At 40.4% G+C, this 25,787-nt stretch overlaps 1 gene segment (V, D, J or C); it reads right to left on the bottom strand.

Annotated features, from left to right (window-relative positions):
• Positions 1-4,559: 4,559 nt before the first annotated feature.
• LOC132814769 (Ig heavy chain C region, membrane-bound form-like) lies at positions 4,560-25,787 on the bottom strand. The segment is given in 9 exon segments: positions 4,560-4,880; positions 5,020-5,147; positions 7,855-8,184; positions 8,640-8,945; positions 10,906-11,211; positions 14,309-14,617; positions 24,766-24,813; positions 25,232-25,552; positions 25,658-25,787. Coding segments are annotated over 9 exon segments (1,806 nt in total).

The following is a 25,787-nucleotide window of genomic DNA, read 5'->3' as shown; positions in this document are numbered from 1 at the left end:
TGTTTCATACAATGGTGATTTTCTACATAGGATTACAGAGGAAAAACAGACCATTTGGCACAATCAGTTTATGCCAGTGTGTATGTTCTACTCAAGGTGTTTCACATCTTTCCTCATCTAAATCACCCGTTGTAATTCTCTATTCCCATCCCTTCCAAGTGCTCCCCTAGTTTCCTTGAAATACATCTAAACTATTGATTTCAACTATTCCGTCTGGTCACATATTCCCATTCTCATCATTTCTTCTGAATTCCCTTTTGGACTTCTTGAGGTACCGTCTTATTTTGACAGCCTCGAGTTATATTCTATCCCACAGTGAAATGTTTTCTCTGTACCTTCTCTTTTCAAAACCTTTCTTAATTTTAGAACTGTCATCCTTCTTTTCAAGAGAGAAGTGAACAGCACAACAATTCTTCCTTGATATGCACAGCCAGAAACTTGTGTAGCATTCTCATAAATCATCTCTTCACTCTCTCTCATACATTCTATAATATGTCAACTCGAACTGCAGGCAATACTCTGAATTATAGTCAACCAAATTTTTATAGTGACCCTACTTTCAAATCTATCCCTTTAGAGATAAAACTTAGAGCTTTGTTTGCATTTTTATGGTCTTTGGAACCTGTGGTGAAATTGATAGTGAATGATGTAATTGTCTGAAATCCCTTTGTTTGTCTCCCTCACTTAGACGTGCATCTTTGTCTAAGTGACCTGCACATTATTCCTACCAAGATGTAACACCTTACGTTTATCTGTGTGGATCTTCATTTGCTAATTATTTGAACATACTGTAAATTAATTAATGATCTCTTGCAACTTCTTGTAGTCCTCAGAATTGGCTACATTTCAACATTCCTTTCCAATTGGTGTCATTGAATTGTTAATTTTTTTGTCATAATTAGACGCAACATTTAATTTGCAGTTTTACTTTATTTTGTTTTGAATTTTTAGAGAGGTGCAGTAATCCACACATTAACTATAACAACTAAATGTAGAATGACAGATAGCAGAAAATTATTACAAACACAGGACTAATTAATAGACTCTATTAACTTCACAGTCAAAACAGGGAATTATTTTTTACACGAATGATATGGTGAGATGATCGGTAGTGCAATAACTTTTTGTCCATTTTTTTGTTGCAGTTTATTTCCCCAGGTCTTTCTGTGCTACTGATCTAAAATTGAAAAGGCACCAATCCTCCATTTTAAACTAAATGATAATAAAAAAAACAACATTTATATTAAATGCAACATGATTTATGAAGCCAATCCTCTAGGCTTATACATATTCACAGCCATGTAGAGTTATATAGGGAGAGGCTGAATAGGCTGGGGTTGATTTCTCTGGAGGGTTGGAGGCTGAGGGGTGACTTTATAAAGGTTTATAAAATCATCAGAGACATGGATATGGTGAATAGACAAGGTCTTTTCCCTGAGGTGGGTGGAGTCTCATCTAAACCGTGAGTATAGGTTTAGAGTGAGAGGGGAAAAAGTTGAAAGTACATAAGGAGTAACTTTTTCATGCTGAGGATGGTGTGTATGGAATGAACTGCCAGAGGAAGCGGTGGAGGCTGGTGCAATTTCAACATTTAAAAGGCATCTGAGTGTGGATAAGAATAGGAAGGGTTTAGAGGGATATGGACCAAGTACTGCCAAATGGGACTAGATTAGTTTAGGATAACATGGGCAAGTGTGATTGAAAGATCTGTTTCCAAGTTGTACATCTGTATGACTCTATGATCTACCCCTTTGCTCTTAGTGTACTAGTCGAAACTCTTTGGATTATCTTTAACATTATCTCCCAAGGCTATCTCATTTTCCTTTCTTGCCCTCCTCATTTCCCCCTTTAGAATGTCCCTGCACCTCTTTTACTCTTTGAGATTCACTTGATCTCATTTATCTATATCTAATATATGATTCATTCTTACTCTGAACTAGAGCCTCAATATCTTTATTCCTCCAGTGTTCCCTCTTCTTACCAGCATTACCTTCACACTAACAGGAACATCACGCCTCCGAACTCTCGTTATCTCACTTCTGAAAGCTTCACTCTTGCCGGCCGTCCCTTGAGCTCCAATCAACTCTTGAAATATTTTGTCTCATACCATCAAAATTTGCCCTAGTTCAATTAAGAACTTTAACTTATATATAATGCCAATCCTTTCCATAGATATTTTAAACTAATCGAATTATGACCCCGGCCCCAAAAAGCTCCCCTACTAACCATTCAGTCACTTGCCCTGCCTTTTATCACAAGAGTAGGTCAGGCTTGCTCCTTCTGTGATAGTTACATCTGTATATTAATGAAGAAAATTGACTTTAGCACTTACTAAATTCCTCACCATCCAAGCTCTTAAAACCATGGCTGTCCCACTTTATGTTTGGAAGGTTAAAATTTGTGATTATTACAATCCTATTATTCTTACGTATAAATAAGATCTCTCCACATATTTGTTACTCAATTTCACTCTGACTACTGGGGGGACTATTACAATTGCATCAAAGTAATCATGCCCTTCTTATTTCTGAGTTCCATCCACATAGCTTCACTGGACCATCCCTCAGAAATACCTTGTGGTAGAACAGCAGTAGTTTCACCACAAGAAAAATTGACTCCAATCTCCTTCTAGCTCTTCCTACTTCTGCCGTACCTTTGATGGTGGGAGGGGCTTTGAACATAAATTATTCAATTTACTGGTGATAGTTAGTAGCTGAAAATAAAGATACTATGGGGAACTTGGGTGATGGGAAATAAAAGGTTACATTGTGTGGAAGGAAAATTCTGGATATAAACAAGAATTTTAAAAAACGAACTCCATTCCCAGGTTTTGCCTACACCGCTGTACCTCCAGAGTACTTTCCATTTATTTTGATGAGTTCAAGTTAATCTCACCCGCTGTTTTGTACTTGTCAACCATTTGTTAACGGGTGTTTGCTGTTTCAGAATGTAGGTTACCTTATTGTGTACGATCTCAGAGTTCAGTGTTTGGGTCCTTGTTGTTCCAACCTGTGCTTTGGTCTCTAATGCAAAATTACAGAAAAATATTAATAGCAATTTAAGGTAAAATGTTAGGATATTGGAAGAACAGCATAGAGCATCAAGTTTGACAGAGGGGTTGTGGGAAAGGACATGGAAAGCAGCAGGGTTTCCAGAACTTCTGATCTCTGCCTTCTCTGATCGAAATCAACCTGTGATTGATCATTTTTGAGGATTGTTATTCATTAATATCGGTGTGTCAGATAGATCTCCGTCTCAGGGAGGGGTGATGTGGTTCTTTGTTTTGTGATGAATTCAGGGAACATACAATAGTAAGGGGGTAAACCCAAAGGGGGTGAAGGAGCAGAGGATCCTCCGTGTGTATGTGCACAAATCAGGGAATGGACCATGACACGTGGACAGAAGAGCAAATAAACCCTACTTCATCAATAACACCGCAGAGAACAAACACAAAGCAATTATGTTACACTGAAATCAAACAGTCTCTTGTCTCACCTGGAATATTGCATCTAGTTTCAGATGCCACATTTTTGAAAAAATGCGAAGTTATGAGATTGGGTGCGTGACTGATTCACAACACTATTCCCGGGATGATACACCTCACCAACTCTGAGAAATTGAGAATGTTCTCCTCTGCTGATAGTTTCCAGACTCTGTGAACAGTTGCTATGATTGGTTCTCAATTCCGTCTTGCGTCATATAGATCCCAATGGCTGAATATTTCAGGGACTCATGAGCTCTGCCTTGCCTGATCAACATCGACCTCTGATTTATTATTTTTGAGGGTTGCTGTTCAGTAATATCCCTGTATCAGATAGATCTTAGTCTCATTTCCTGGGATTTGACAGGTGTGGTGTGTCAAATAGATCCCAGGAATTCTGCTCCATGAGATTTATGTGTGAGAAAATCTCCAGTTCTGAGAATCCGCCCTTGGATTGTGCACGTGTTGGTGTCTGACTACCTGACTAAGCGTTGACATTTTTGGCTGATGAATGTTTCATTGGGTGTTTTAGGTGGTGAGTTATGCATTACTAACCCAGGCTGTCCGGACATTGGGAGTACATGTAGTTTAGACGGTGTAGAGTAAACTTTCAAACTCCTTTGCCTGCCTTTTATAGGCTTCTGGTGGAGCAAAGCTCCTCATTTGTATCATTACGTGACCCGAGGCCGTGATCCTTGGTGCATAAGAGGAAATGTTCTCTAATCATTCTGCCTCTGGAGTGTTCCATCAGGCATATCGTGTGAAAGATGTATTTACATTAGTGGGCGGCATGGCAGCGCAACATTAAACTAAATGACTGGATGAAACACAACCAAACAGAACAAGTGAAAGTATTTGGCTGGGAAAGGAGTAGGATGTGGGAAAATGTATGATTACTGACTGGCCTTGAAGAAAGAATGAAGCAAACTCAAGGTTAGTGCATATTCATTTGAGATTTATTAACCATTTCAGAAAGCATTTTTATCCAAAACGTTGATGTAAAAGCTAACAGAAGTGAATATAATGGCTGGGTGCCACATTGAGACAAGAACACATACGCTGTGAGGTGGGAATTTTCTGTACATCAGTAACAGTCACAAGAAAGGGAATACAAAGGCTCATCAGAAAGGGTAGGCAACCATTCTGAGTAAGGAACAAATAAAAACAAAACAAATGGGCTTCAAACAACAGGGAAGCTACAAATTCTTCCAACCACAACCATCTCAAAGATATCAAAGTAAAAACAAAAATCCATCAATAATTGTCTCAGTTACACACTGATAAACTGAAGTGATCTCACTGTTAGAGTCAGCAACAGGACAGATTGTAGATTGGGAATTCAGAGACCTTGATAAGCAGATCAGGAAAATCAAAGGGGTCCACAATTCATTCACTTAACCTGGAAAAGAGAGATAAAGCAATGACGCAGATATTTATGATCAGGGACTTTCAGATTTAATGTTTATTCAATGGCACACTTAGAGATTTCACAAAACATATTGGGCTGTTTGGCGTGAGAAAGATGTGATTATTCTCACCTTCACCAGAGTGACGGCAGCGCTGTAGAAAATACTCAGGAAGAACAAGGTGATGAACGTGGAAGCAGTTGTCCAGATGTTGCTGTTATCATCCTCATAGTCTTCAATCCAAGTGCGATCTATTGAATCTATGAATATAAAGCCGAGAGAATGCATTTAGATCGTTTATTGATCCAGATCGATCTATGTGTATCCAAGTCATGTAATTAGAGACCATTACATCTTCATAAAGCAGTCAGGTATTTCTCAAGTGTGACTCTTATCTGTATCCATCAGTGCATTATTGACTCTCAGCAAGAAATTACAAATACGAACTGCACATGTTCTTTCTTCATTGTCCATGTCAGAACGTTTTAAATTATTTTTCTTTTAATCTATTATTTAAGGATATTATTATTTGAGGAATGCTTATTACGAATGATTATTTTAATTATATCATTATATTTTAAATATAGGCTGTGACAGCACTTTAGTTGAAAATTGTGGCCATCACTGAATAAAAGTTCAAATGTGATTCTCACCTTTATGTATTGGTGACCAATTGCTTGGCAAATCGTGAATATAAGTGACATCACAGTCAGGACATTGCTTCACATTTACTTCACTCTTGCCCATGCTTGAGTCTGTGCATGAATGAGCATATTCCTGTTCCTTTACCGCTGGTGTGCTCATGTGTTTGGGCACCGAAATTTTGGTCTGTTCACATTGTGTAAGCATCATCATGCTAATATGCCATTTTGTTGCTGCCTATGCTTATCTTGTAATGTCTTTGTGAGTGTTCACTTTTCATTAGTGCTATCTAAAATGTGTGCTTATGTGTCTGTTTCAGGTCCTACCTAAACGAGGTTATTTTCATGGTGATGCTTAATAAATGTTAGCATGCAATGTTATGTTTTGATGGATGTTTATATTTATATGACGATGTTTGCTTGTGTGGCAATCTTTCCCAAACCATCTCCTGAGAAGCTTGTTTGTGTTACTGTGTGTGGATGCTTGCTGATGCTTGTGCCCATTCTCCTTATTTAATAAACGCCCCCCTATTTGTTGATCTATGCACTTGTGTGTCTGCATGTGAGACTCTGAATTTGTGTGTACGTGTGACATTGTATACATGCTGATCAATGTGGTTTAAAAATAACTAATTAAGCTGCCTCTGTCATCATATGTTTGTGATTCTGAAAATGGGAAAATAATGATATTAATATTTATCTCTGTGCACTTACGTGCCTGTATGAGTTGACATGTGGGAGGACATTTTTCGGAATTTGTATCTGTGTGTTCATGCGTGTATGTCTGTACGCATTGTGCTGTATGAATGTATATGTATCCATGCCCATTTGTGTGTTACCGTGTGTCTATATTTCTCATGGTTATGTGTGAGTACCCCTGTTCATTTGTGCAAATAATTTTCTTTCGGTGTATGTGAGTTTTTGTATGAGCTTAGGTGGGTGTTCAAGTACCACTTGCATGTGTGGCTCTGTGCGAGTATGCGTGTGTGACATCTTATCTATATGCACATTTGAGTGTGCACATAAATATGTGTCTTTAGGTGAGAGCCCATATATGTGTCATTACGTGTGTATTTGCGATCATCTCTCTGTATCTGTTCTTATACCAGACTGCAATTTTTATTATTCTAATTTATTGTTCTAATTTTAATGGATTGCCCATAATTAGATTTGACCTTGGTGTTGTAGGAAACATTTCCCATCGTCGTGGAGAGATAAGCGTTTTATGAGCAACTCTTCTGTTGCAGTGATAGAATTTCTGTCTCTGAGAGAAAAGGTGTGAGTTCAAATCCCCACTGCCCCAGAGATAACATTTCTGAATATGTTTATTAGAAAATGTCTACTTGTGTTCTGTATGTGAAACAAAATGATATCAGGTATTCGAATACCAGAATTGATCCCATGTGCTCCAGAAAACTGAGACAAAACTATGGAATTCAAGCCGGGACGATGCAAACACCAGTTTTGGATTATGGGAATCGATGTTAATCATTTGTTAACAGAGCCAAGCGTGTCCAACATGTTTCAAAGGTATTATTTTGCATGGAAATGTTAAATCTTTGGACAGTAAGCAAGAAGCTGACTGTTCCTGTTAGTAACGGGTTACATTACAGAGGACATCGACCATGAAAACTCTGCACAGGGAGCAAGAGGACAGACCATTCATCGTTCCCCTCCCCTCTGCTCCACGACAACTTATCTGTCGATTCTCTTTGGTGTGAAAGTGAAGATACATTCTGTCAACTCATGCGCTGGCGCAAGATCCCTGGCAGTTCCCCAGAAACAAAGGTTACATTCAAACTGTTCTGCACTCTTTACGATTGGTATGTTCCAATCAAATTTAATTTTAAAGTGTCTTAAATTTACATTTCCAATTGGTGCAATGTGGCAGTTGAAAACTGACATGAATTTTGTAAGAATGTCCAATGGGGGGAATCAAGAACACCAAGTTCAAAACTCGTGCTCTACCCTTGACATAAAATGGACAGTGTCAGATTTTGTCACAGAGGGATTTAGGATGGATAAGGGACTTGGCGGAATCCTGCAATGAGTGAGCTTTACTCTGTCTCTGACCCAGGGTGTATCTGAGCAGAGAACATTAACTGCACAAGACACTTGTCCTAGACCTGTTAATAACCCACTTTAACTACACCGATGCAGTGTAAGTCAGAGTGAGAAACAACTAATTCAGTATTTACCTCACAACTGGAGGGAAAAGAAACTTTATTACTTCTGTTGAATTATTAAATGCAACTTTGAGATTTTTATTGACATGAATTAACAGTGTCCATCAGTGCAAGTGAAATGTTTACGAAACTCGGTTTACCGCTGGATTTATCGACTGTTCTGTTGATGATCTTCAATGGAATCGCTTCATGTCCCACCACACAGGAGTAAGAAGCACCGCTGGCCCACTCCTCCGCTGTAATGGATAACAGGCTGTAGATGAAGAAGGAAGTGTTGTCACTCTCTGCCATCACCTCGGTGTTCTTGTAGTTACTGGGATTCACCTGCTTGTCATTGTTTGTCCACTTGACAAAGATCTCTCGGGGGGAGAAACCTCTCACTAAACAGGTGAGGGAGAGAAACCTCTGAGCGGAGATTTCTTCTGTTGGTGGCAGGAGGACCGACACTGATGGCTCCAGCGGATTAATCACTGCAGAATATTTGAGACAAATATAAATCAACCAAAAACATCCTGAACCAATATCACAATTACACTAAATATTAAAATATGCCATTTTTAATTTGGGATTTATTCACTTTCATTTTCTAAAGGAGCAGTATGGTACACATTCTGTTCAGTAAAAAAAGTAAAGTTTAATGTGAAAGTTGCCTCCATGTTTCCAGCCCACAACAAGGGCATTCTGTCCAACTGTCATTGCTGATGGTGACATCACAACCCAGGTTTCTTCCCACCTTATCTGACTTAATCAGAATACAATATCCTTTGGTCCATCTTTTTCTTAATCAGCTACTTAGCTATCCTGCCTTCAGATGCATCATTAATGCTCCCAACGGTGTTTGTTCATTACCAATCAAAGCCTGCCATTGATGTAACTGGATCTGGATTCCACATGGGATGCTATGTGTTTTAATCTCACCGCTCACCTTTCTCCTTGTGGATGGAGTCTCTCAGCGGAGTCGGTAGATTCTGATGGTACACCACACATTCAAAAGTAACGCCACTCAGCCAGGCTTCAGTAGAAATGTCTAATTTGCTGATCACGCTGTCGGGATTCTGTCCAGGCTGGTCAGCAATCTCGGATTTCAGAGGCTTCTTTTCTTGTTTCCAGGTCACGTTGACTCCAGAAGGAAGATTGGACACAACGCAGGTTAACGTCACCGTCGCCTCCAGTAAGACTTGTTCTACTGGCGGTGGGAGGATTTTAACGGTGTTAGGGTGGCACTCGGTATCTTCTATGAAACAAAAATCAAAGTCAATGAAAAATGCCCCTTTATGATACAAACACCCAATCTTCAGATTACTTCTTCACAGGGTGAAGACACCACCTTCAAAATGGCAACTCCAACCATTGCTGAAACAATGCTTACTATTGTTGATGTATTTTGATTTGTGATTACCTATGACATACCCTGTGTCATTATTCCTAAAGAACACTGGCTTTGTAACAAGTGACACCTGTGAAAAAAGTAAAATCATCGAAGATACCATTATGTAACCCATGGAATTACCTTTCTTTCAGAATTTGTCTCTCACTTAAGACCATCTATTGATATTTGTGACAAGAGTAATCTGAATAGAATGAGTTCAATTCCATGTTCATAACCCTTAGGTGCAAGTGTTGCTGGTCACGCTGACTGCCAAATCACATCCCAAATTTCGGACAAATTATAATAAATAATAATTATTCTCTTTGCAGAGTTCTAAAGTGTTACAGGAGCAGTGAATATCCATGGAAATTCTGTTCATTATATTTAACGTGATCAAAAATACTTTGCGTTATTGGTGTGATGTCATTCTCTAATTTATGTCATTGTTCCTCGTGGGCTGAGTTTGGAGTAGATCTGAAAACAAGGCACTGAGTACAGCATTGGATATCGAGAAGGACACCCATCTCCTTAAGTCTTTCCCTCCATTCAGTTCGTTCATGACTGGTCTGTACTTTCACTTTATTTACCAAGCTGCATTTTTAAAATTTCTTCATAGAGCAGGGGAGAAAAAAAACAAACAAAAGCATCTTAAATTAATCTACAAACGTGATGGAAATGTACACTAATTTTATAGACATCCACTACCCACTGTGTAAACATCACCACCCCAAACCAGGCTAAATCAGCCTGTCTCGAGTTCCTCGTTCATTCATCCCTATTGTAGCATTCTTACCAGAATTTATTCTCCTGCCTCATCCACTACTTACAGAGAGCATCTTAAAGAAGCTCAGTGAGACCACGTTTATCCCAGTTCATCAAATGTGATACCCACTTGGTCTGTGGTCTGATCCCATAAATGTAGTTAAAGAGCTCAGTACCAGATAAAAATCGATGTCGTACAATGTCCAAGGCCAACAGGTCATTCCTGAGCAGGGAATGAAGCATTGAACGCATTCTGATTTATTTTCAAGTAAGGTCACTGCATATTTTAACCACATCATTTTGAGACCACAACATCATAAGATAGAGGATCAGAATAAGGCTGTTCGGCCAATCCAGAGTTTAGATCAGAGTGATGCTGGAAAAGCACAGCAGGTCAGGCAGCATCCAACGAGCAGGAAAATCGACGTTTCGGGCTAAAGCCATTCTACTGTCTTCTCCCCACACTAAACAAGAGCCGAACTATCTCTGGCTTGAATATACACAATGGCCTGGTCTCCACAGCCCTCTGCAGCAACAAGTTCCACAGATTCATCACCCTCTGGCTGAAGAAATTCCTCCCCATCTCAGTTCTAAACGGTGCCCCTTTGACCCTGAGACTGTGCCCTTGGGTCCTAGTCTCGCCTACCAGTCAAAACATCTATTCCACGTTCACTCGACCTCAGTCTCTCAGTATTTTTTATGTTTCAATTAGATATCTCTCCAATATCCCCCCTCCACCCCCAAACTTATCCTTGAAGCCACTACCAGGCAAGGATTCAGCACTCTGAATGCCTCTCCCAGCATGGTCAGGCAACAAACTATTTAACAAAGCTCACTGTCTATATATCTATCTTCAACAGAGAGGAAACATGCTTTTCTGACTTGCCAAAATGTTGAATTATGAGCAATGCTAATGTAACACTCAAACTGAAATGAGATACGTGACATGTTGGGAAACGAGAAGCTGTACCGTGCTGTTTACTACGCCTGATAAATTAGTGTGTTTGATTCACATCAGAGTTCAGAGTGATTTGTAGCTCTCTCAGTATGTGTCTCTTACCCTGGAGTGCGGTGATGTTTTTACTTTGAATGTTGTCTTCATGAGTGACCTGGCAGGTATAGACTGCGCTGTTGTACCATTCACCATAAGGGACCATCAGCCGACTCGTCACTGAGAAGTTCCCGTTCGCCTCACACACGGGAGACGTGAAGAAGCCAGAATCCAAGAGTCGGCCATTTTTCAACCAACTCACGGAGATTGACTTCGGATGGAAATCGATGATTGAACAGACAATGGTTGCAAACTTGCTGCTTGCGATTTCTTCACTGGAGCTCACAGTTAGGAGAAGAGTTGGTGGGAGAGGACCTGTACCTTTAGGAAACACATCGCATAAATTATCTGATGAATTTCATAACAAATACAATCAGTTCTCATATATCAAAGTTTCTTGTGGTTAATGGATACAAGAATCATAATTGTGCAGAGTGCTGGAGAAGCTGGGATCCACACAGAAAGATCAGCAGGACAATGTGAAAGGCTAAAATTATAGGACACAGCAAGGGAGTCAAGGAGGCATAGAAACGATAGGCCGGTAACATCAGAAGGGAGATAGCAACGTTGGATGGTAATCGTTTTAATGACAGAGTCTGATGAACAAGGCAGATGAATTACCGCCATAAATGAGGAAATGATGTGGTTGCTATCACGGAGACATATTGAGAGCGGGGCAGGAGTGGCTATTCAATATTCCAGGATTTAGTGCCTTCAGGCGAGACAGGGAAAGATGGAAAAGGATGGAGGCGGGGGTTTGCGGCACAGAATGTTGCTTCTGTCGCAATTCTGACAAGAGTATTTTAGGCTGTAAAGAGAAATGAAATCATGGATACCTCCTCGAACAAAGGCAAATGGACAGTACTTCAAAACCAAAATACAGCAAACATAACTACTGGGAGAGCACGATAGACCTTACTATAGGTCCAAAAGACCAAGGGCAAATACATGGGCAAATTTCAGAGAAATGTTAATTAAATAGGGGAATGAGAAAAGAGGTTTTTAACTTCCTCAGCATAGGCTTGGATACTCATTGTGTCAAAAGTTGAGAGGGAGCACAATTCTGAAAATGCCCCCAGGAGAATATTTTAACAAAGTATGTGTTAATACAGAGAATTTTAATCCAGACCTTGCAAGAAAGGGGTGAACCTGGACTTAACTTTTGGAAATGAAGTCGACCCAGTGGGTAAAACATCAATGGTGGTGCACTTTGCAGACAGTGATTGTAAATCAGTTGGATTTCAGATTGTACTGCAAAGGAATAGAAATTGTCCCAAAGTTCTGAAAAGGGGAAGGACAATTTTAGTAAGATTAGGTAATGACTTAACCAGAGTGGACTGGAAGCTGACACTTATTGGTAAATCTGAGTCAGAGCAGTGTGACACATTTAAGAAAGAGATAGGAAAATCACAGGGAGGACATTTCCCAGGAAGCCACTGAATGGGACCAAGAATGTAGCGGGCTCTGGACACCAAAGGGCATGGAGGGTGAGATAAAGAGAAACAAGGGAGGCTTCTGATCTATACTGAAATCTCAAAACAGTGGAAATTAGTATGGAGTACAGAACGTGCAGGGCAAAAGGAATTAGAAGAGCAAAAGGGACCATGAGAAAATAATAGCAGTCAAAATAAAGGAAAATATTTTTCAAACTTACAGGCTCATTCATAATAAAAGAATGATTCGGGAAACAGTAATGCCCATTAAGTGTTATTATTGGAGTGGAGTCGGAGGATTAGGTTGTGGTCAAAATGAATGTGTTGTGTCAGTGTTCACTAGTAAGACGGACAATGTGGGGACAGAAATCATGGAGGGGTGTTGTGATGTACTTTCAGAAATTAGGACACATGACGTGATGTTCTGTGTTGTCTTGCTGAATGAAAAGTGGTTATATTTCCAGGGCAGATGAAAAGTATACCAAGCGGTTGAGCGATGCAAAGGATGAAATAGTTGGGTCGCTGACAATAATTTAGAATTACTGCCTGGCCACAGCAGTTGTGCCAAGTGGGTGTAGATCAGCCGACGTTGCACTGTTACGCAGGACAAAGGAAGGGATAAATAATGAAAACACAGATCTGTCAAGCTAGTCTCAGTGGTAGGGAAACTATTGAAAAGTGAAATTAGTCTTCATTTGGAAGATAAATCAACAATTTTCAGCATGGTTTTATTGAGAGAAAGTCATGTGTAACAATTTGATAGTAGTTTTCAGAGAGATAACTCGATGTCCAGATGATAGCAATAATCAGAGCCAATGGGATCCGAGTTAATTTGACAGATTGGATCTCGAACTGGCTGAGTGATGGGAGCAGGGGATAATAGTCATCGGGTGTCTGCGTGACTGGAAATCTATGTCTCCTGGTGTTCTGTAGGGATTGGTGTTGATTTCCATGTTATTTCTCTTACATACCAATGATTGAGACTCAAATTTAGGAGGATTAACCAGTGAATTCACAGATGAAATGAAAACTGTCATGTTGGTAAGTCATGAGCATTATGGCTTTAGATTGAAGGAGGATATAAAAGGGTTGGTTGTATGTGAAGAGAAGTTGCAAATGGAAATTATTCTGGATAAATGTAAGGTAATGTAATTCGGCAGAAGAATCTGTGAGGTATGACATTTTGAATGGTGGAACCCTGGAAAGGCCTGAGGATCTTTGGTGCATGTACCCACCGATGCCCTATAGTACTGTGTCATCTGGATAAAGAGACTAAGAAGGTGGGAGGATATTTGCTTTTATTAGCCTAGACATTGACAATGAAGAATAGGGAGATGATACTGGAACTTGATAGAACACTGGTTAGGCCATACTGAAGCGTTGTGTGCATGTTATCGAAGGAATGTGATTACACTGAAGGCAGTATTGATGAGATTTGCCAGGATCTTGCCTGGGTTGGAGGGTTTTAGTTATGAAACTAGATGAGATAGACAGGGGTTTTCCTTGGAGCAGAGGAGAGTTAGGGAGAAGATTATCATGATGTCTAGAATTATTTTAGGCATAGACTGGGTAAACTGGATGAAACCTTTCCCCTTGATGGAGAGATCAATGCCTCAGGGGCACAGGGTGAAGGTAAGGCCAGGAGGTTCCAAGTGGATCTCAGGGGAAAACAAAATCAAACAGAGGGTGGTGTTAGCCTGGAGCTCAGCACCTATAAGTCATGTAGAGACAGCCCTTCATAATAAGTATGAAGTATTGAGATGCATCCTTGCAAGGGCAAGTCACACAAGGCAATGGATCATGTGCTGGCACATGAGACTGGAATAGTTAGGTGGCTGTTATTGATAGGCGTAAACTGGATGGATCAAAGGGCCTTTTTCCTGTGCTGTATAAGGTGATTCTGTGAAAATGGTTATAAGTAATGCCTTATTCATATTAATCCCAGATGCTCTGTTTATCTCAGTTCCCACAATACGTACCTGAACATGGCATTTCTTTGCTCTTGTGTGACCCGCTGTGTTGAACCTCACAGTAGATTTTGCTGGGGCAATCTACCGCTGACCCGGGCAGGGTTAACTGGCTGCTCAGGGTGTAGGTTCCCTTCTTGTTTCTCACTGATGGGTAAGTCTTCAATCCACCATTCGTGATTAGCTCCCCACCTTTCTTCCAGGTTACCTTGGTGACATCTGGGGAATAGTCCATCACCAAACAACCAAAGATTGTCGAACCGGTGTTGTGCTCCTCACAGGAGGAGGCCAGGCCATAAAGCGTGGGGGGAGATGGTGTCTCTACAATAGAATGACCAATTGAGCATGTTAGTTTCTGTTAATTTGACCTTATCAGTTACTCAAATGTATCCTCAGCTGTAACCGTTTGCCAGTATGCTCCCGCTGAAGTCTACAGCATAACTGGAGTTTATTTTTGTTTCCTACCAGTTGCTGATCATGATCATTGGTTCCCTCTTTAGAAACATGCCCTCGACCTTGACCATTGCCATATAATTTAGGAAGAAGAACATCCTGATCCCACCCCAGTAACTGTTTGAAGATCTCACCAACTGACACTTTCATTGGATTGCTGTGAAGAGCAGAGAAGTTTCACAAAATACAAACCAAGGAAATGCAGATTCATCGAAATTCTACAGTGTGTGCAAACAGGCCATTTGGCCCAACAAGTCCACACCCACCCTCTGAAAAGAAACGCATCCAGACCCATTCCTCTACCCTATTATGCTACGGTTAACCCTGACTAATGCATCTAACCTCCCAATCACTGAACACAACATTTGCAATTTCCCCAGCTTGTACAGATTTGGACTGTGGGAGGAAATGCACACAGATATGGGGAGAAAGTGCCAACTCCACACAGACAGTCACCCGAGGCTGGAATGGAACCCGAGTCCCTAGCACTGTGAGGCAGCAGCGCTAACCATGGAACCAGCGTGCCGCCCCACTAGGTACCATGCTGCTGGAAATACCCAACAGCTGGCAGTACCCCTGGAGAGAAATCAGAGTGAATCATAGAACATAGAACAGTACAGCGCAGTGCAGGCCCTTTGGCCCTCGATGTTGCGCTGCCCTGACATACTAATATGAAGCCCATCCCACCTACACTATTCCATGTACATGCATAGGCCTGTCCAATGACAACTTAAATGTACTTAAACTTGGCGAATCTACTACCATTGCAGGCAAAGCACTCCATACCCTTACTACTCTCTGAGTAAAGAAACTACCTCTGCCATCTGTCTTATACCTATCTCCCCTCACTTTAAAGTTGTGTCCCCTCGTGTTTGCCATCCCCATACTTGGAAATCAGGTCCAGTGAGCGTTCCTCACTTATCAATGTAAGACAGAATGTTCTCTCTGGGAGGAAGGTCACTGCAGCAGCAGCAGCAGCAGCAGCACAGGCAGGAGCTGAGCACTGGGACGGGGAGGATGGCTGCCACGGCTGAACTCAGGCCAATTGTCTGGAAGTTGAAACATCTAATTTACAATGATCTGAATTCTGGAGGCCTCTGAAAAATGGAGGACCATTAAAGTTCAGAGACTTTGGAGTGTTACAGCTGAGTATTTATGTAAATATGATTTGAGAAATGAACAAGTAATCTTTAACTTTAATAACTATCAAACTGATACGCAGTTCACCACCAAACCTCATCTCTCAGACTAACCACTGCACTTACTCTGCCTAGACCTAAATTTCCACTCACATTGACAAACCCCACCCTGCTATACACCCATTCATGCCCAGAACACACAACCCCTATCACACAAAACACATCCAAGGCAATCCATATTGACAGTGTAGCTGAGCAGAGAGATCTCGGTGCCCATGTACACAGATCCCTAAAAGTTGCCAGCCAGTTTGATAGAGTTGTTAAGAAGGCATACTTTGTGCTGGCTTTCATCGATAGAGGGACTGAGTTTCAGAACCACTAGGTTAGGTTGCAGCTGTACAAAACTCTGGTGTGGCTGCACTTGGAGTATTGTGTACTGTTCTGGTCACCACATTATAGAGAGAATGTGGAAGCTTTGGAAGAGTTCAGAGGAGGTTTACCAGGATGTTGTTTGGTATGGCGGGAAGGTTTAATGAGGAAAGGATGAGGGTCTTGAGGCTGTTTTTGTTTGAGAGAAGAAGGTTGACTTAATTGAGACATAAAAGATAAACAGAGGGTGGACAGTGAAAGTCTTTTTCCTTGAATAGTGATGGCTAGCAGGAGAAGACATAGATGACAGATGTCAGAGGTTGTTTCTTAACTCAGAGAGTAGTAGGGGCATGGAATGCACTGCCTGCAACAATAGTACACTCACCAACTTTAAGGGCATTTAAAAGGTCATTGGATAAACATATGGATGAAAATGGAATAGTGTAGGATAGATAGGCTTCAGATTTTTACACTGACCTGTGGAACCATCGAGGGCTGAAGGGCCTGTACTGCACAGTAATGTTCTATATTCTATATTCCAGATGGACATATGATCTCAATTCCTTTCAGTCATTTACACTCCTCCGCCCTGCACCTGGCCCATGGCGAATCTGGCCCTGACTGGACCTGGCACCATCATTTCCACAACCTCTGACAAAAGCCCACTACCCAAGACATGACCTCAGCCCTTGATCACTGACCTCTCACCTTACCCAAGACAACCTGTGCACATTGCATCCTAGCTCCTTTGGCATCTGTGCTTTACAACCTACCATTTTGCCAGACTCTGAGCTTTGCATTTTGACAACACGTCCACCTGTCACTTCATTACAGTGACCTTCCACCCCCGAAACATCCTGGCACTCTGCCCACCTCTACACTAACCAGCCTGGCATCCTGCCCACCTCTCCATTAACCAGCCTGGCAAAGACAGACCTCCTGCATTTCAGCTCAAACTACCCCTCACCTACCAAGCACAATTGGACCAAATTATCCTGTGACCATTACCATTTACCTTGATGCCACCTTGCCAGACAGAGTGCACGCAAGCTTACCCAGCAGCCAGCCTACCAGCCTACCAGCCCAAACTCTCCCACATGCCCAATCTAGCCCCTCACTTGCTCACCACCTTCCAACTTTGAGCCTATCCACCATAAAGTCAGTGAGACATAAAGTCGTACAGCACAGAAACAGTTCCCTTGGTCCAGCCCATCCATGCTGACCAGAGTTCCCAAATTAAACTCATTCCACTTGCCTGCCTTTGGCCCATATCCATCCAGACCTATCCAGTTCCTGTAGCTGTTCAAATGTCTTCTCAATGTGGGACCTATCTCTGCATTTACCACTTCCTCTGGCAGTTCATTCCAATGTTTTGGACAATTACAACATGAAGCCCTAACTCTGCACGCAGTGCTCTGACCAATGAAGGTACGTGCGCCAAACACCTTCAACACACTAGGTACTTGAGACAACGCTTTCAAGAATCTATGAGTCTTGAATCTATGAATTTCTGTGGTGGAGAATTCCAAACGAATTCACCATTCTTGTGTTGAACAGTAAACAATCAGGTTCAATGTTATCAGTGTGTTGGGAAGATTGATGAGCAGCAAGATTAATGATGATCCCATGAATGGAATAGCCTTCTAGAGAGGCCGAGATGCCTTCTTCAGCTTCCATTTTGCATGCTGACATGTCCCTTCGGCAGCATGTTCCAAAATTGTGATCCTTGAGGATAAGGGCACACATGCATGTAAAGCTTTCCTCCAAATCAGACTTCAACTTAACTCTCAACTATTTCCCTGCCCGTTTCCTCTTCCTCAATCACAGCCATGGGACTCACTTCCTAACAGCGCTGTGAATGTGCTAATACCACACAAACTTCAGCAATTCAAATAGACTGATGACAACTGGTTTCTCAAGGCGATATAAAAAGTTTGACACTTCCACACCTATCTGGAGATTCAAACAACCACTAGAAGAATTGAAAATTATTTGAGGCACTTGTGTGTCTACACAAGATGACATGGTTTCCTTTTTTTAAAAATCACACAACACCAAGTTATAGTCCAACAGGTTTAATTGGAAGAAAACTAGCTTTCGGAGTGACGCTCCACTATCACCTGATAAAGGAGCGTCGTTCCAAAAGCTAGTGTGCTTCCAATTAAACCTGTTGGACTATAACCTGGGGTTGTGTGATTTTTAACTTTGTACACCCCAGTCCAACACCAGCATCTCCAAATCATGGTTTCCTTTTGAGTGATTTGACTGTGTTTTCACTGAATGAACAGAGCTATTTCTTAATCATATAATAGGAATGAAGCTTCCCTCATTTTTAGCAACTGCTGAAAATGTATTGCTGGAAAAGCGCAGCAGGTCAGGCAGCATCCAAGGAGCAGGCAGCATCCAAGGAGCCCTTCCTGAAGAAGGGGTCATGCCCGAAACGTCGATTCTCCTGCTCCTTGGATGCTGCCTGACCTGCTGTGCTTTTCCAGCAACACATTTTCAGCTCTGATCTCCAGCATCTGCAGTCCTCACTTTCTCCTCATTATTAGCAAGGCAATCACACATTATATTTCTTGATTCCAGGGAAGTATAGTGTTAAATTAATGAAATATGATGATTGGGATGTTTCAATTGGAAATTGTCAGATATTTAAAGTTTACTTTCATGAGCAATTAATTCCAGCCTCATTGTGTCACAGTACTCACAGGAATGTCTTTCAGAAATGGTGTCTCCCTTTGTTATGGGCAGTCGAATCAGTAAATCTGGGATAGTTTTTGCTTGTTAAACAAAGGTGTTAAAGAGTTTTAGCCAAAGGGAGACCTGTGGATTGAGCTCACAGATGCACCATGATCTAAGTAAGTGGGAGAACAGCTCGAGGGGCTGAGTGCCCTCCTCTTGTTCCTACCTTCCTATCATTGTGTCATTCATTAAGCTAGCACTGGCCGTGAATACTTTTTATTAAAATAGTTCGATAAATTAATTGTTTCACACATGCTTTAAAAAAAACTTCTGTTGATTATTTGGAACGGGATCACTGACATTCTCTATTTGAGTGATCAAAATAACTTCCACCCAATTACAGCAGCCACTGCACTCTGCAGTGTGTTGTTACTTCATAATAGTTTCTTGTGAAACTACAGCTCGAGATCAGGGCACTCAAATTCAATAATATCTCTGAACATTCGCAATTTGTTCAAATGCATCTTTTCTCTGAAGAACGTGTTTAATCGAACAGAACGTTTTTCAATGAAACAACAAACTTTAAATGCTAGAAAACCAAAATAAAGACAGAAACTTCTGAAGAAACTCAGCAGGTCTAGCAGCTCCTGTGGAGAGAAGGCAAGGTTAACCTTTCCCATCCAGAGACCCCCTCTTCACCAAATTGTTTTCATGTTTTTGGCACAAGAGCTCACACCCGTTGAGATAAACAGTGATTCCGTTGGCTTGACTCCTGTTGGAAAAAGGATTCTTAGCAGAGGTACTGGATGGTCTGAGATAGCAATGGAAGACCAACTGAAAAGCTATCACCATCTGCTGCAAGTGTTGGATTCAACGGAAACCCCCACAGTACTGAACAATCAAATTCAGCTACAGCACTGGTTTAATATAAAGTGAAACAGCCTAAGCAAAATCTCATCAAATATACTTTGAAAATGATTCATTCGGGATTAGTTATAAATGATATTGTTAGAACAGCAAGTCAAAAGCTGGGATTTCTTTGAGCACTTACTCCATTAACCCCATCTAGCGATGCCCAAAAGCTTGTGAACAAATATTGATCTGGAAAAAGCTGCTAACCACCAAAATTCTGTTTAATATCTAAGAGACACAAGTCAGGACAGCGATTGAATAGATTTCACTGGCCTCTGTGAGTGGAATTCCAACAAACACCCAAACATCTCAATCTGCTTTCTTGTACTGAAGTAACCTGATAAGAGATGGTGTTACATACCTCTCTAACAGGTTGTAAGTGAACACAGGCCACCTGGCACAGAATCAGGGACCCTACCACAACATCACAACAGACCTGAACACAATGAGCTCGACACTATCACGGAGAACACAGCTCACCTGTTTTGACAGTATATAAACCATGTTAGTTATTAACACCTTCCAACAACCAGGGATTGTTCCAGAATGTTTGTACAATGAAAGTAACATTTCAACATTTATCCAAGAATACTTTGACAGCTGCTCCAAATTGTTCAAACTCGATGGGAACTACAGAGCAATAAAACTAGGAATTGCATTGCCATCAATTCACTGTCACTAGATTCCAACCTCGAACTCCCTTCCTCTTTCCCCTGTGAATGTTGCTGCACCAGACGGTCTACTTAGTTTGAAAAAGATTAAAATGTTTTGAAGTGTAATAAGACCATTGCCAGTAAATTCTGATTTTACATTGTGCCACGAAACATCTCCTGCATAACTGAGGCACAAAGAAAATATGCAGCATATTTCCCTCTGCCTCGCTCAATCAAATATCTCTTGTTGTCAACAACCAATTTCAAAACTCTTGCTATCTGCCTTTTGTTCCTGAAACGTTCGTTCTGATTGGAACAACTTAGTCAGGGCTCTCAATTCTGAGGCACCTAATCAAATATTGTATTTCTGGCAGATAAAAGTGGTTTTGAAGCGCGAGATAAAATTGAACTGTCTGAGATTCAGGTATCCGAACTGGACAATTTATAAATGGTCAGGACCGTTGACAAGTTAGTCAGAGATAGCACTGAAACAAACTGTACAACAGACTTAATCCCAGAGGATACATTGCTCAACTCCTCACGTCAAATATATTCACTGTAATTGAATATTCATCAGAGGAACTAACCAGTGGATTAATGTGAACGAGAATGTGTTCACAATGAACATAAATAACCACTGAGTTCATAAACTTAATAAGTCATTGTATTTAACAAAATTATTGAGGTGGGAAATATCGCCAATTAAAGCACAGATCTGGAGGAAATGGATTATTCTCTAAATTATTTTTACATATTCTTAAAACGTTCCTCGAATTGTGGAGATTTTGCATGCACTGCATAAACAATACTGCATTCCAGTGTGGAAAGCATTTCTGTTGAAGGAATTAGGGCAAGGTTATTTTCTTGTTAACTGCTTGTAATGAACTAAAATGTTGAAAAAGGTATGAATTGAAAACATGCTTCTGTCTGGAGTTGCCCACTTTAACGGATGTCTAAGTAAATGTGGCACTGCTGCCTCACAGATCCAGGTACCCAGGCTCGGTTCCAGCCTCGGTTCCAGCCTCGGGTGACGGCCTATGTGGAGTTTACACAATCTCCCCTGTGTCTGTGTGGATTTCCTCCCAAAATCCAAAGATGTGCAAGTCAGGTGAACTAGTCATGCTATATTGTCTATAGTGTTAGGTGCATTAGTCAGGGTTAAATATAGGGTAGGGGAATGGGTCTGGGTGGGTTACTCTTCAGAGGGTCGGTGTGGACTTGTTGGGCCAAATGGCCTGATACATACTGCAGGAAATCTAATCTAAATGATTGTCACACTGAACTAATGTGAGCAGATTCCTTCAGATCGCTACATTGCAATAAATCGATCAAGTATATTAATTAAAATAAATATTACTCTATTTTCAGTGTTTGAATAAACAATGTGCTCTGTTATCCTCTAGTTCATGTCTTCTGCAAATTTGTGAACTCTGCATACGCCTGAACACATCGATGTAAAATGAATTTTCTGCGTTTGCAGCAAGTACTCCCATGGTTTTAAGAGGAGAGTTCCTACAGTATGGAAACAGGCCATTTGGCCCAACAATTCCACACTGACCCTCTGAACAGTAAGTAGCCCACCCAGACCCATTCCCCCTAATTTATATTTGTCCTTGACTAATGCACCCTAACCTAGACATCCCTGAACACTATGGCTGTGCTAAACTGCACAATCACCTAACCTGCACATCTTTTGGACTGTGGTAGGAAACCACAGCGCCCGAAGGAAACCCACACAGACACAGGGAGAATGTGCAAACTCCACACAGGCAGTCACCCGAGGGTGGAATCAAATTTGGGACCCTGGCGCTGTGAGGCAGCAATGCCAATCACTGAGCCACCATGCTGCCCTGGAGTTCATGAGTGGATTACTTTAATTAATTCGAAATTTGGTTGGTCACATAATTCACTATAGCAGTTGTTTCCCGAAGAATGACTCTTCAGTTGATATTTTGTTGTAAAATGTAACTATTTATTTAAAATGCACAGATTGGGAACACCTAAAGCACTGTGCAGGTTAAATAATTCAGTTAATGTTTTATTTTTATCCTGCAAATCCAGTTTAATCAGGGACATAACAATTAATTAACTCAAGTTATATGTGAAACTGTTCAAAGCAGTGAAACTGATCTGTTCTTCATAGAATTGAGCAGAATTTCCAAATGGTCTTTGCCAATGATCTTTTCCAGCCAGAAAAATATGTATGTCGTGTACAGCGGAATTGAAAGGTGTTTCTTGATCAATTATAGCACAGTCATGGCATTTTTGCTCAAGAGCAAGAACTATTAGAACATTAGACTTTTGAAATTCTATTTATATTTCTCTATGACTTGTAAACTGTTTAAAGACAGACGTTGTGATTGAACTAGATAGTTGAGTTTCGAATTTGGATTGTAAAGCATGGATTAGATTAATCCTTAGTTATTTATTTTAAGTAAAAATAGCACCTGAAGGTATCTGTTTTCCCTTCATTTCTAAAACCTTTGCGATTTGCCTTTCACTTTATAATAGACTTTATGAAATTTTAACTCGCATGCTGATTGCATTGAATGAGGAAAGAGCAGTTCACTGTCACCAACCGTGTTAACATTGCAAAAACAATGTAGAAACCAGAAACGGTTTCCCAAATATAACACATTTAATGTTACCCAAGCACAGTCCCTCCTCAACAGATCAACGATCACCAGATCACAACACGGTATGTTTGCAGCAGAACTAGCTCTGCAAACATTTTCAACAGAACCAAGAACATGATGTCACCTCACAAATAAAACCAAATTGAAGTCTAACAAAGCTGCTCAGAATCAAGCAAACTAATGATTAAATTGAATAGAAATAACAGGTCATAATAGCAACCTTGTTTGTGAGGGGACTTAACACTTAAAGCTGTAACGTTTCTGGCAATAGTTCAATTTATTTCTAACCTGCACACCCTTCCTGATCATGACAATCTTGTGCAGTGCACAGTAGAGTGGGGTTGAAGGCATATATTGATTAATCACCTCATGGTCAAAACAAAATTACTGAATGGACAAATATTACCACATTATAATTTTAAGTTAGTTTCAATTACGTAATCTGATCAATTCTGCAGTTTCAGATTTAGGTCCCAAATTTTATTTTGAATGAGGCTACTCAAAACAAAATTCAGTTCGTTTACAATTAGAACGGAGTTTTTTGTTTAAAGTCAATCCATTAAAAACTCGGTTTTTTTTCATTTCTCACACATCTGGGTTTCTGCCTTAAGTTGTTTTTCAGACCGTTACAAATGGATGTCATGTTTTCAATCAAGCAGAGAAAAATGTGTCATATAAGTTTAACAAATGCAGAAATGATTCATGAAAAACAAAAGAACTTCACAAATATTGGTAATGAAAAGTATTCCAGAGAGTCAATCTCCTCACCAGAAAGAAAACATCGATTCAGAAAGCACGAAAACGCAGATCAATTTCACAAACTGAATAAGAATCCAATCAACTCAATTCAACAGAATCAAGGAAAATAAAATCAGAATCCAATCAACTTAAAACAACAGATTTGAATGAAACATAATCAGAATCCAACCAATTCAATTCAACAGAATCAAATAAAACCATTTCAAAAGTCAATCAACACAATTCAACAAAACCAAGTAAAAACAAAGTCAGAATCCAATCAACACAGTTCAACCCGAATCAACTAAAACAAAGCCAAAATCCAATCAACTCAATTCAACAGTGAAACAAACTCCGAATCTAATCAACAGAATGCAATATAGCACCGCAAGAAACTTTGATGACAGTTTCTAACCTGCCTGTCATCAACAAAATTAACAAAATAAATGAGAAAATATAATCATGGTAAGAACATATATTCAAGAAATGAATAATGATATTTTAGCATATTTTAGTCATGTTTTGTAATATCTTGAACATCTTTGAATTCGTAGCATTTGTTGTTGATAATAAAACTCACAGTCAGGGTGTCACTGACATTAAACATTATTTATAGCTGACTGATTAAGAGACATTAGGTGTTTCAAGTAACCCAGCCACATAGAATGTCCATCTGATCAAAAAAAAGAGATACACTGAGCAAATGACTCCATCATCACCATTTTAACTATTTGCTGAGCCTTAACTGAAGTCTATAATCAGTCTGAACAAAAATCAATCCGAACCAAACCAAACTCAGCACAGAATCTGAGTTTCATTTAATTCAGAAATTAGTCACATGAATAGAAAGTTTTTAAAAAGTCACTAAGAATGTTCAAAGTTCTTACCTGAAGTCACAGTCACCATGGTCCCTTGGCCCCAGTAATCAATACCCCAGTACCCACTGTAATATATCACAATGATGTAGACCAGTACACTCATTCTCTGTTCTTTACTCAAGGTCTCAATTTTCATTTGAAAGAGCCATTTAGCACTGATCATGTTTAGAATGAATGCCATAGTTGACATAACAATTAGCAGTGATTTCCTGAGCTGTCAGATATATTTTGTCCCAGCATTTAATTGATGGAAGTGTTAGCAGTACATATGACATGCCTAAAACATTGTCCCATTGTGTCACCAGTTTGCTAGTTTAAATGGTACATTTCCTCTTTGATAGCTTTGTAAGAGGCAGCCTGAGGTCTGCTTCAGATCGCAGTTGGTATAATTGCATTTAAAACTCAAACTGACCATCAGTTTATGATGGAATTGACAAAATGTTCCCTCGAGCTGTTTTTGAACGGGTCCAGCCCTGGTTCCTCTCGCTGTGGTATCTTGCACAGTAATAGATGGCGGTGTCTTCGATCTTCAGGTTAGTCATTTTCAACGAGAAAATGTTGTTTGAATTGTCTTTGGACGCAGTAAATCGACCCTGAATCGCTGGTGCATAGTTATTGCTGGATGAACTATAGTACCAAAGCAGCCACTCCAGACCCTGGCCGGGAACCTGGCGGACCCAGTGCATGTAGCTGCTGCTGAGATCGAACCCGCTGGTTTTACAGGTCAGTGTCAGGCTGCTTCCGGGATGGCCAGTCTCTGCCTCTGGCTGGGTCAAAACAATCTCCGACTGGACACCTTTAAAAAAGACAAGAAATAAACCATGAGCATTACTTTTACATTCCTGAGGTAGACTAACATTGAGACAGCAACAAAGACAGACTTAAACAAAAAAACACTCACATGATAAGAAAGTCAGTAATAAACTGAGAAAAATTGTCGACACAATCATTCTGATAACTTCTGGGAAGCGGTTCTGTCAAGATCTTTCTAAACAAAGCCGATCCCGGAGTGTTGAATTACGGTCCAGTGC

Source organism: Hemiscyllium ocellatum, unplaced genomic scaffold, assembly GCF_020745735.1.
Source record: "Hemiscyllium ocellatum isolate sHemOce1 unplaced genomic scaffold, sHemOce1.pat.X.cur. scaffold_904_pat_ctg1, whole genome shotgun sequence".
NCBI classification, from domain to species: Eukaryota; Metazoa; Chordata; class Chondrichthyes; order Orectolobiformes; family Hemiscylliidae; genus Hemiscyllium; species Hemiscyllium ocellatum.
Note: the sequence above shows the minus strand (reverse complement) of the source record. Positions and strands in the feature narration are given on the sequence as shown.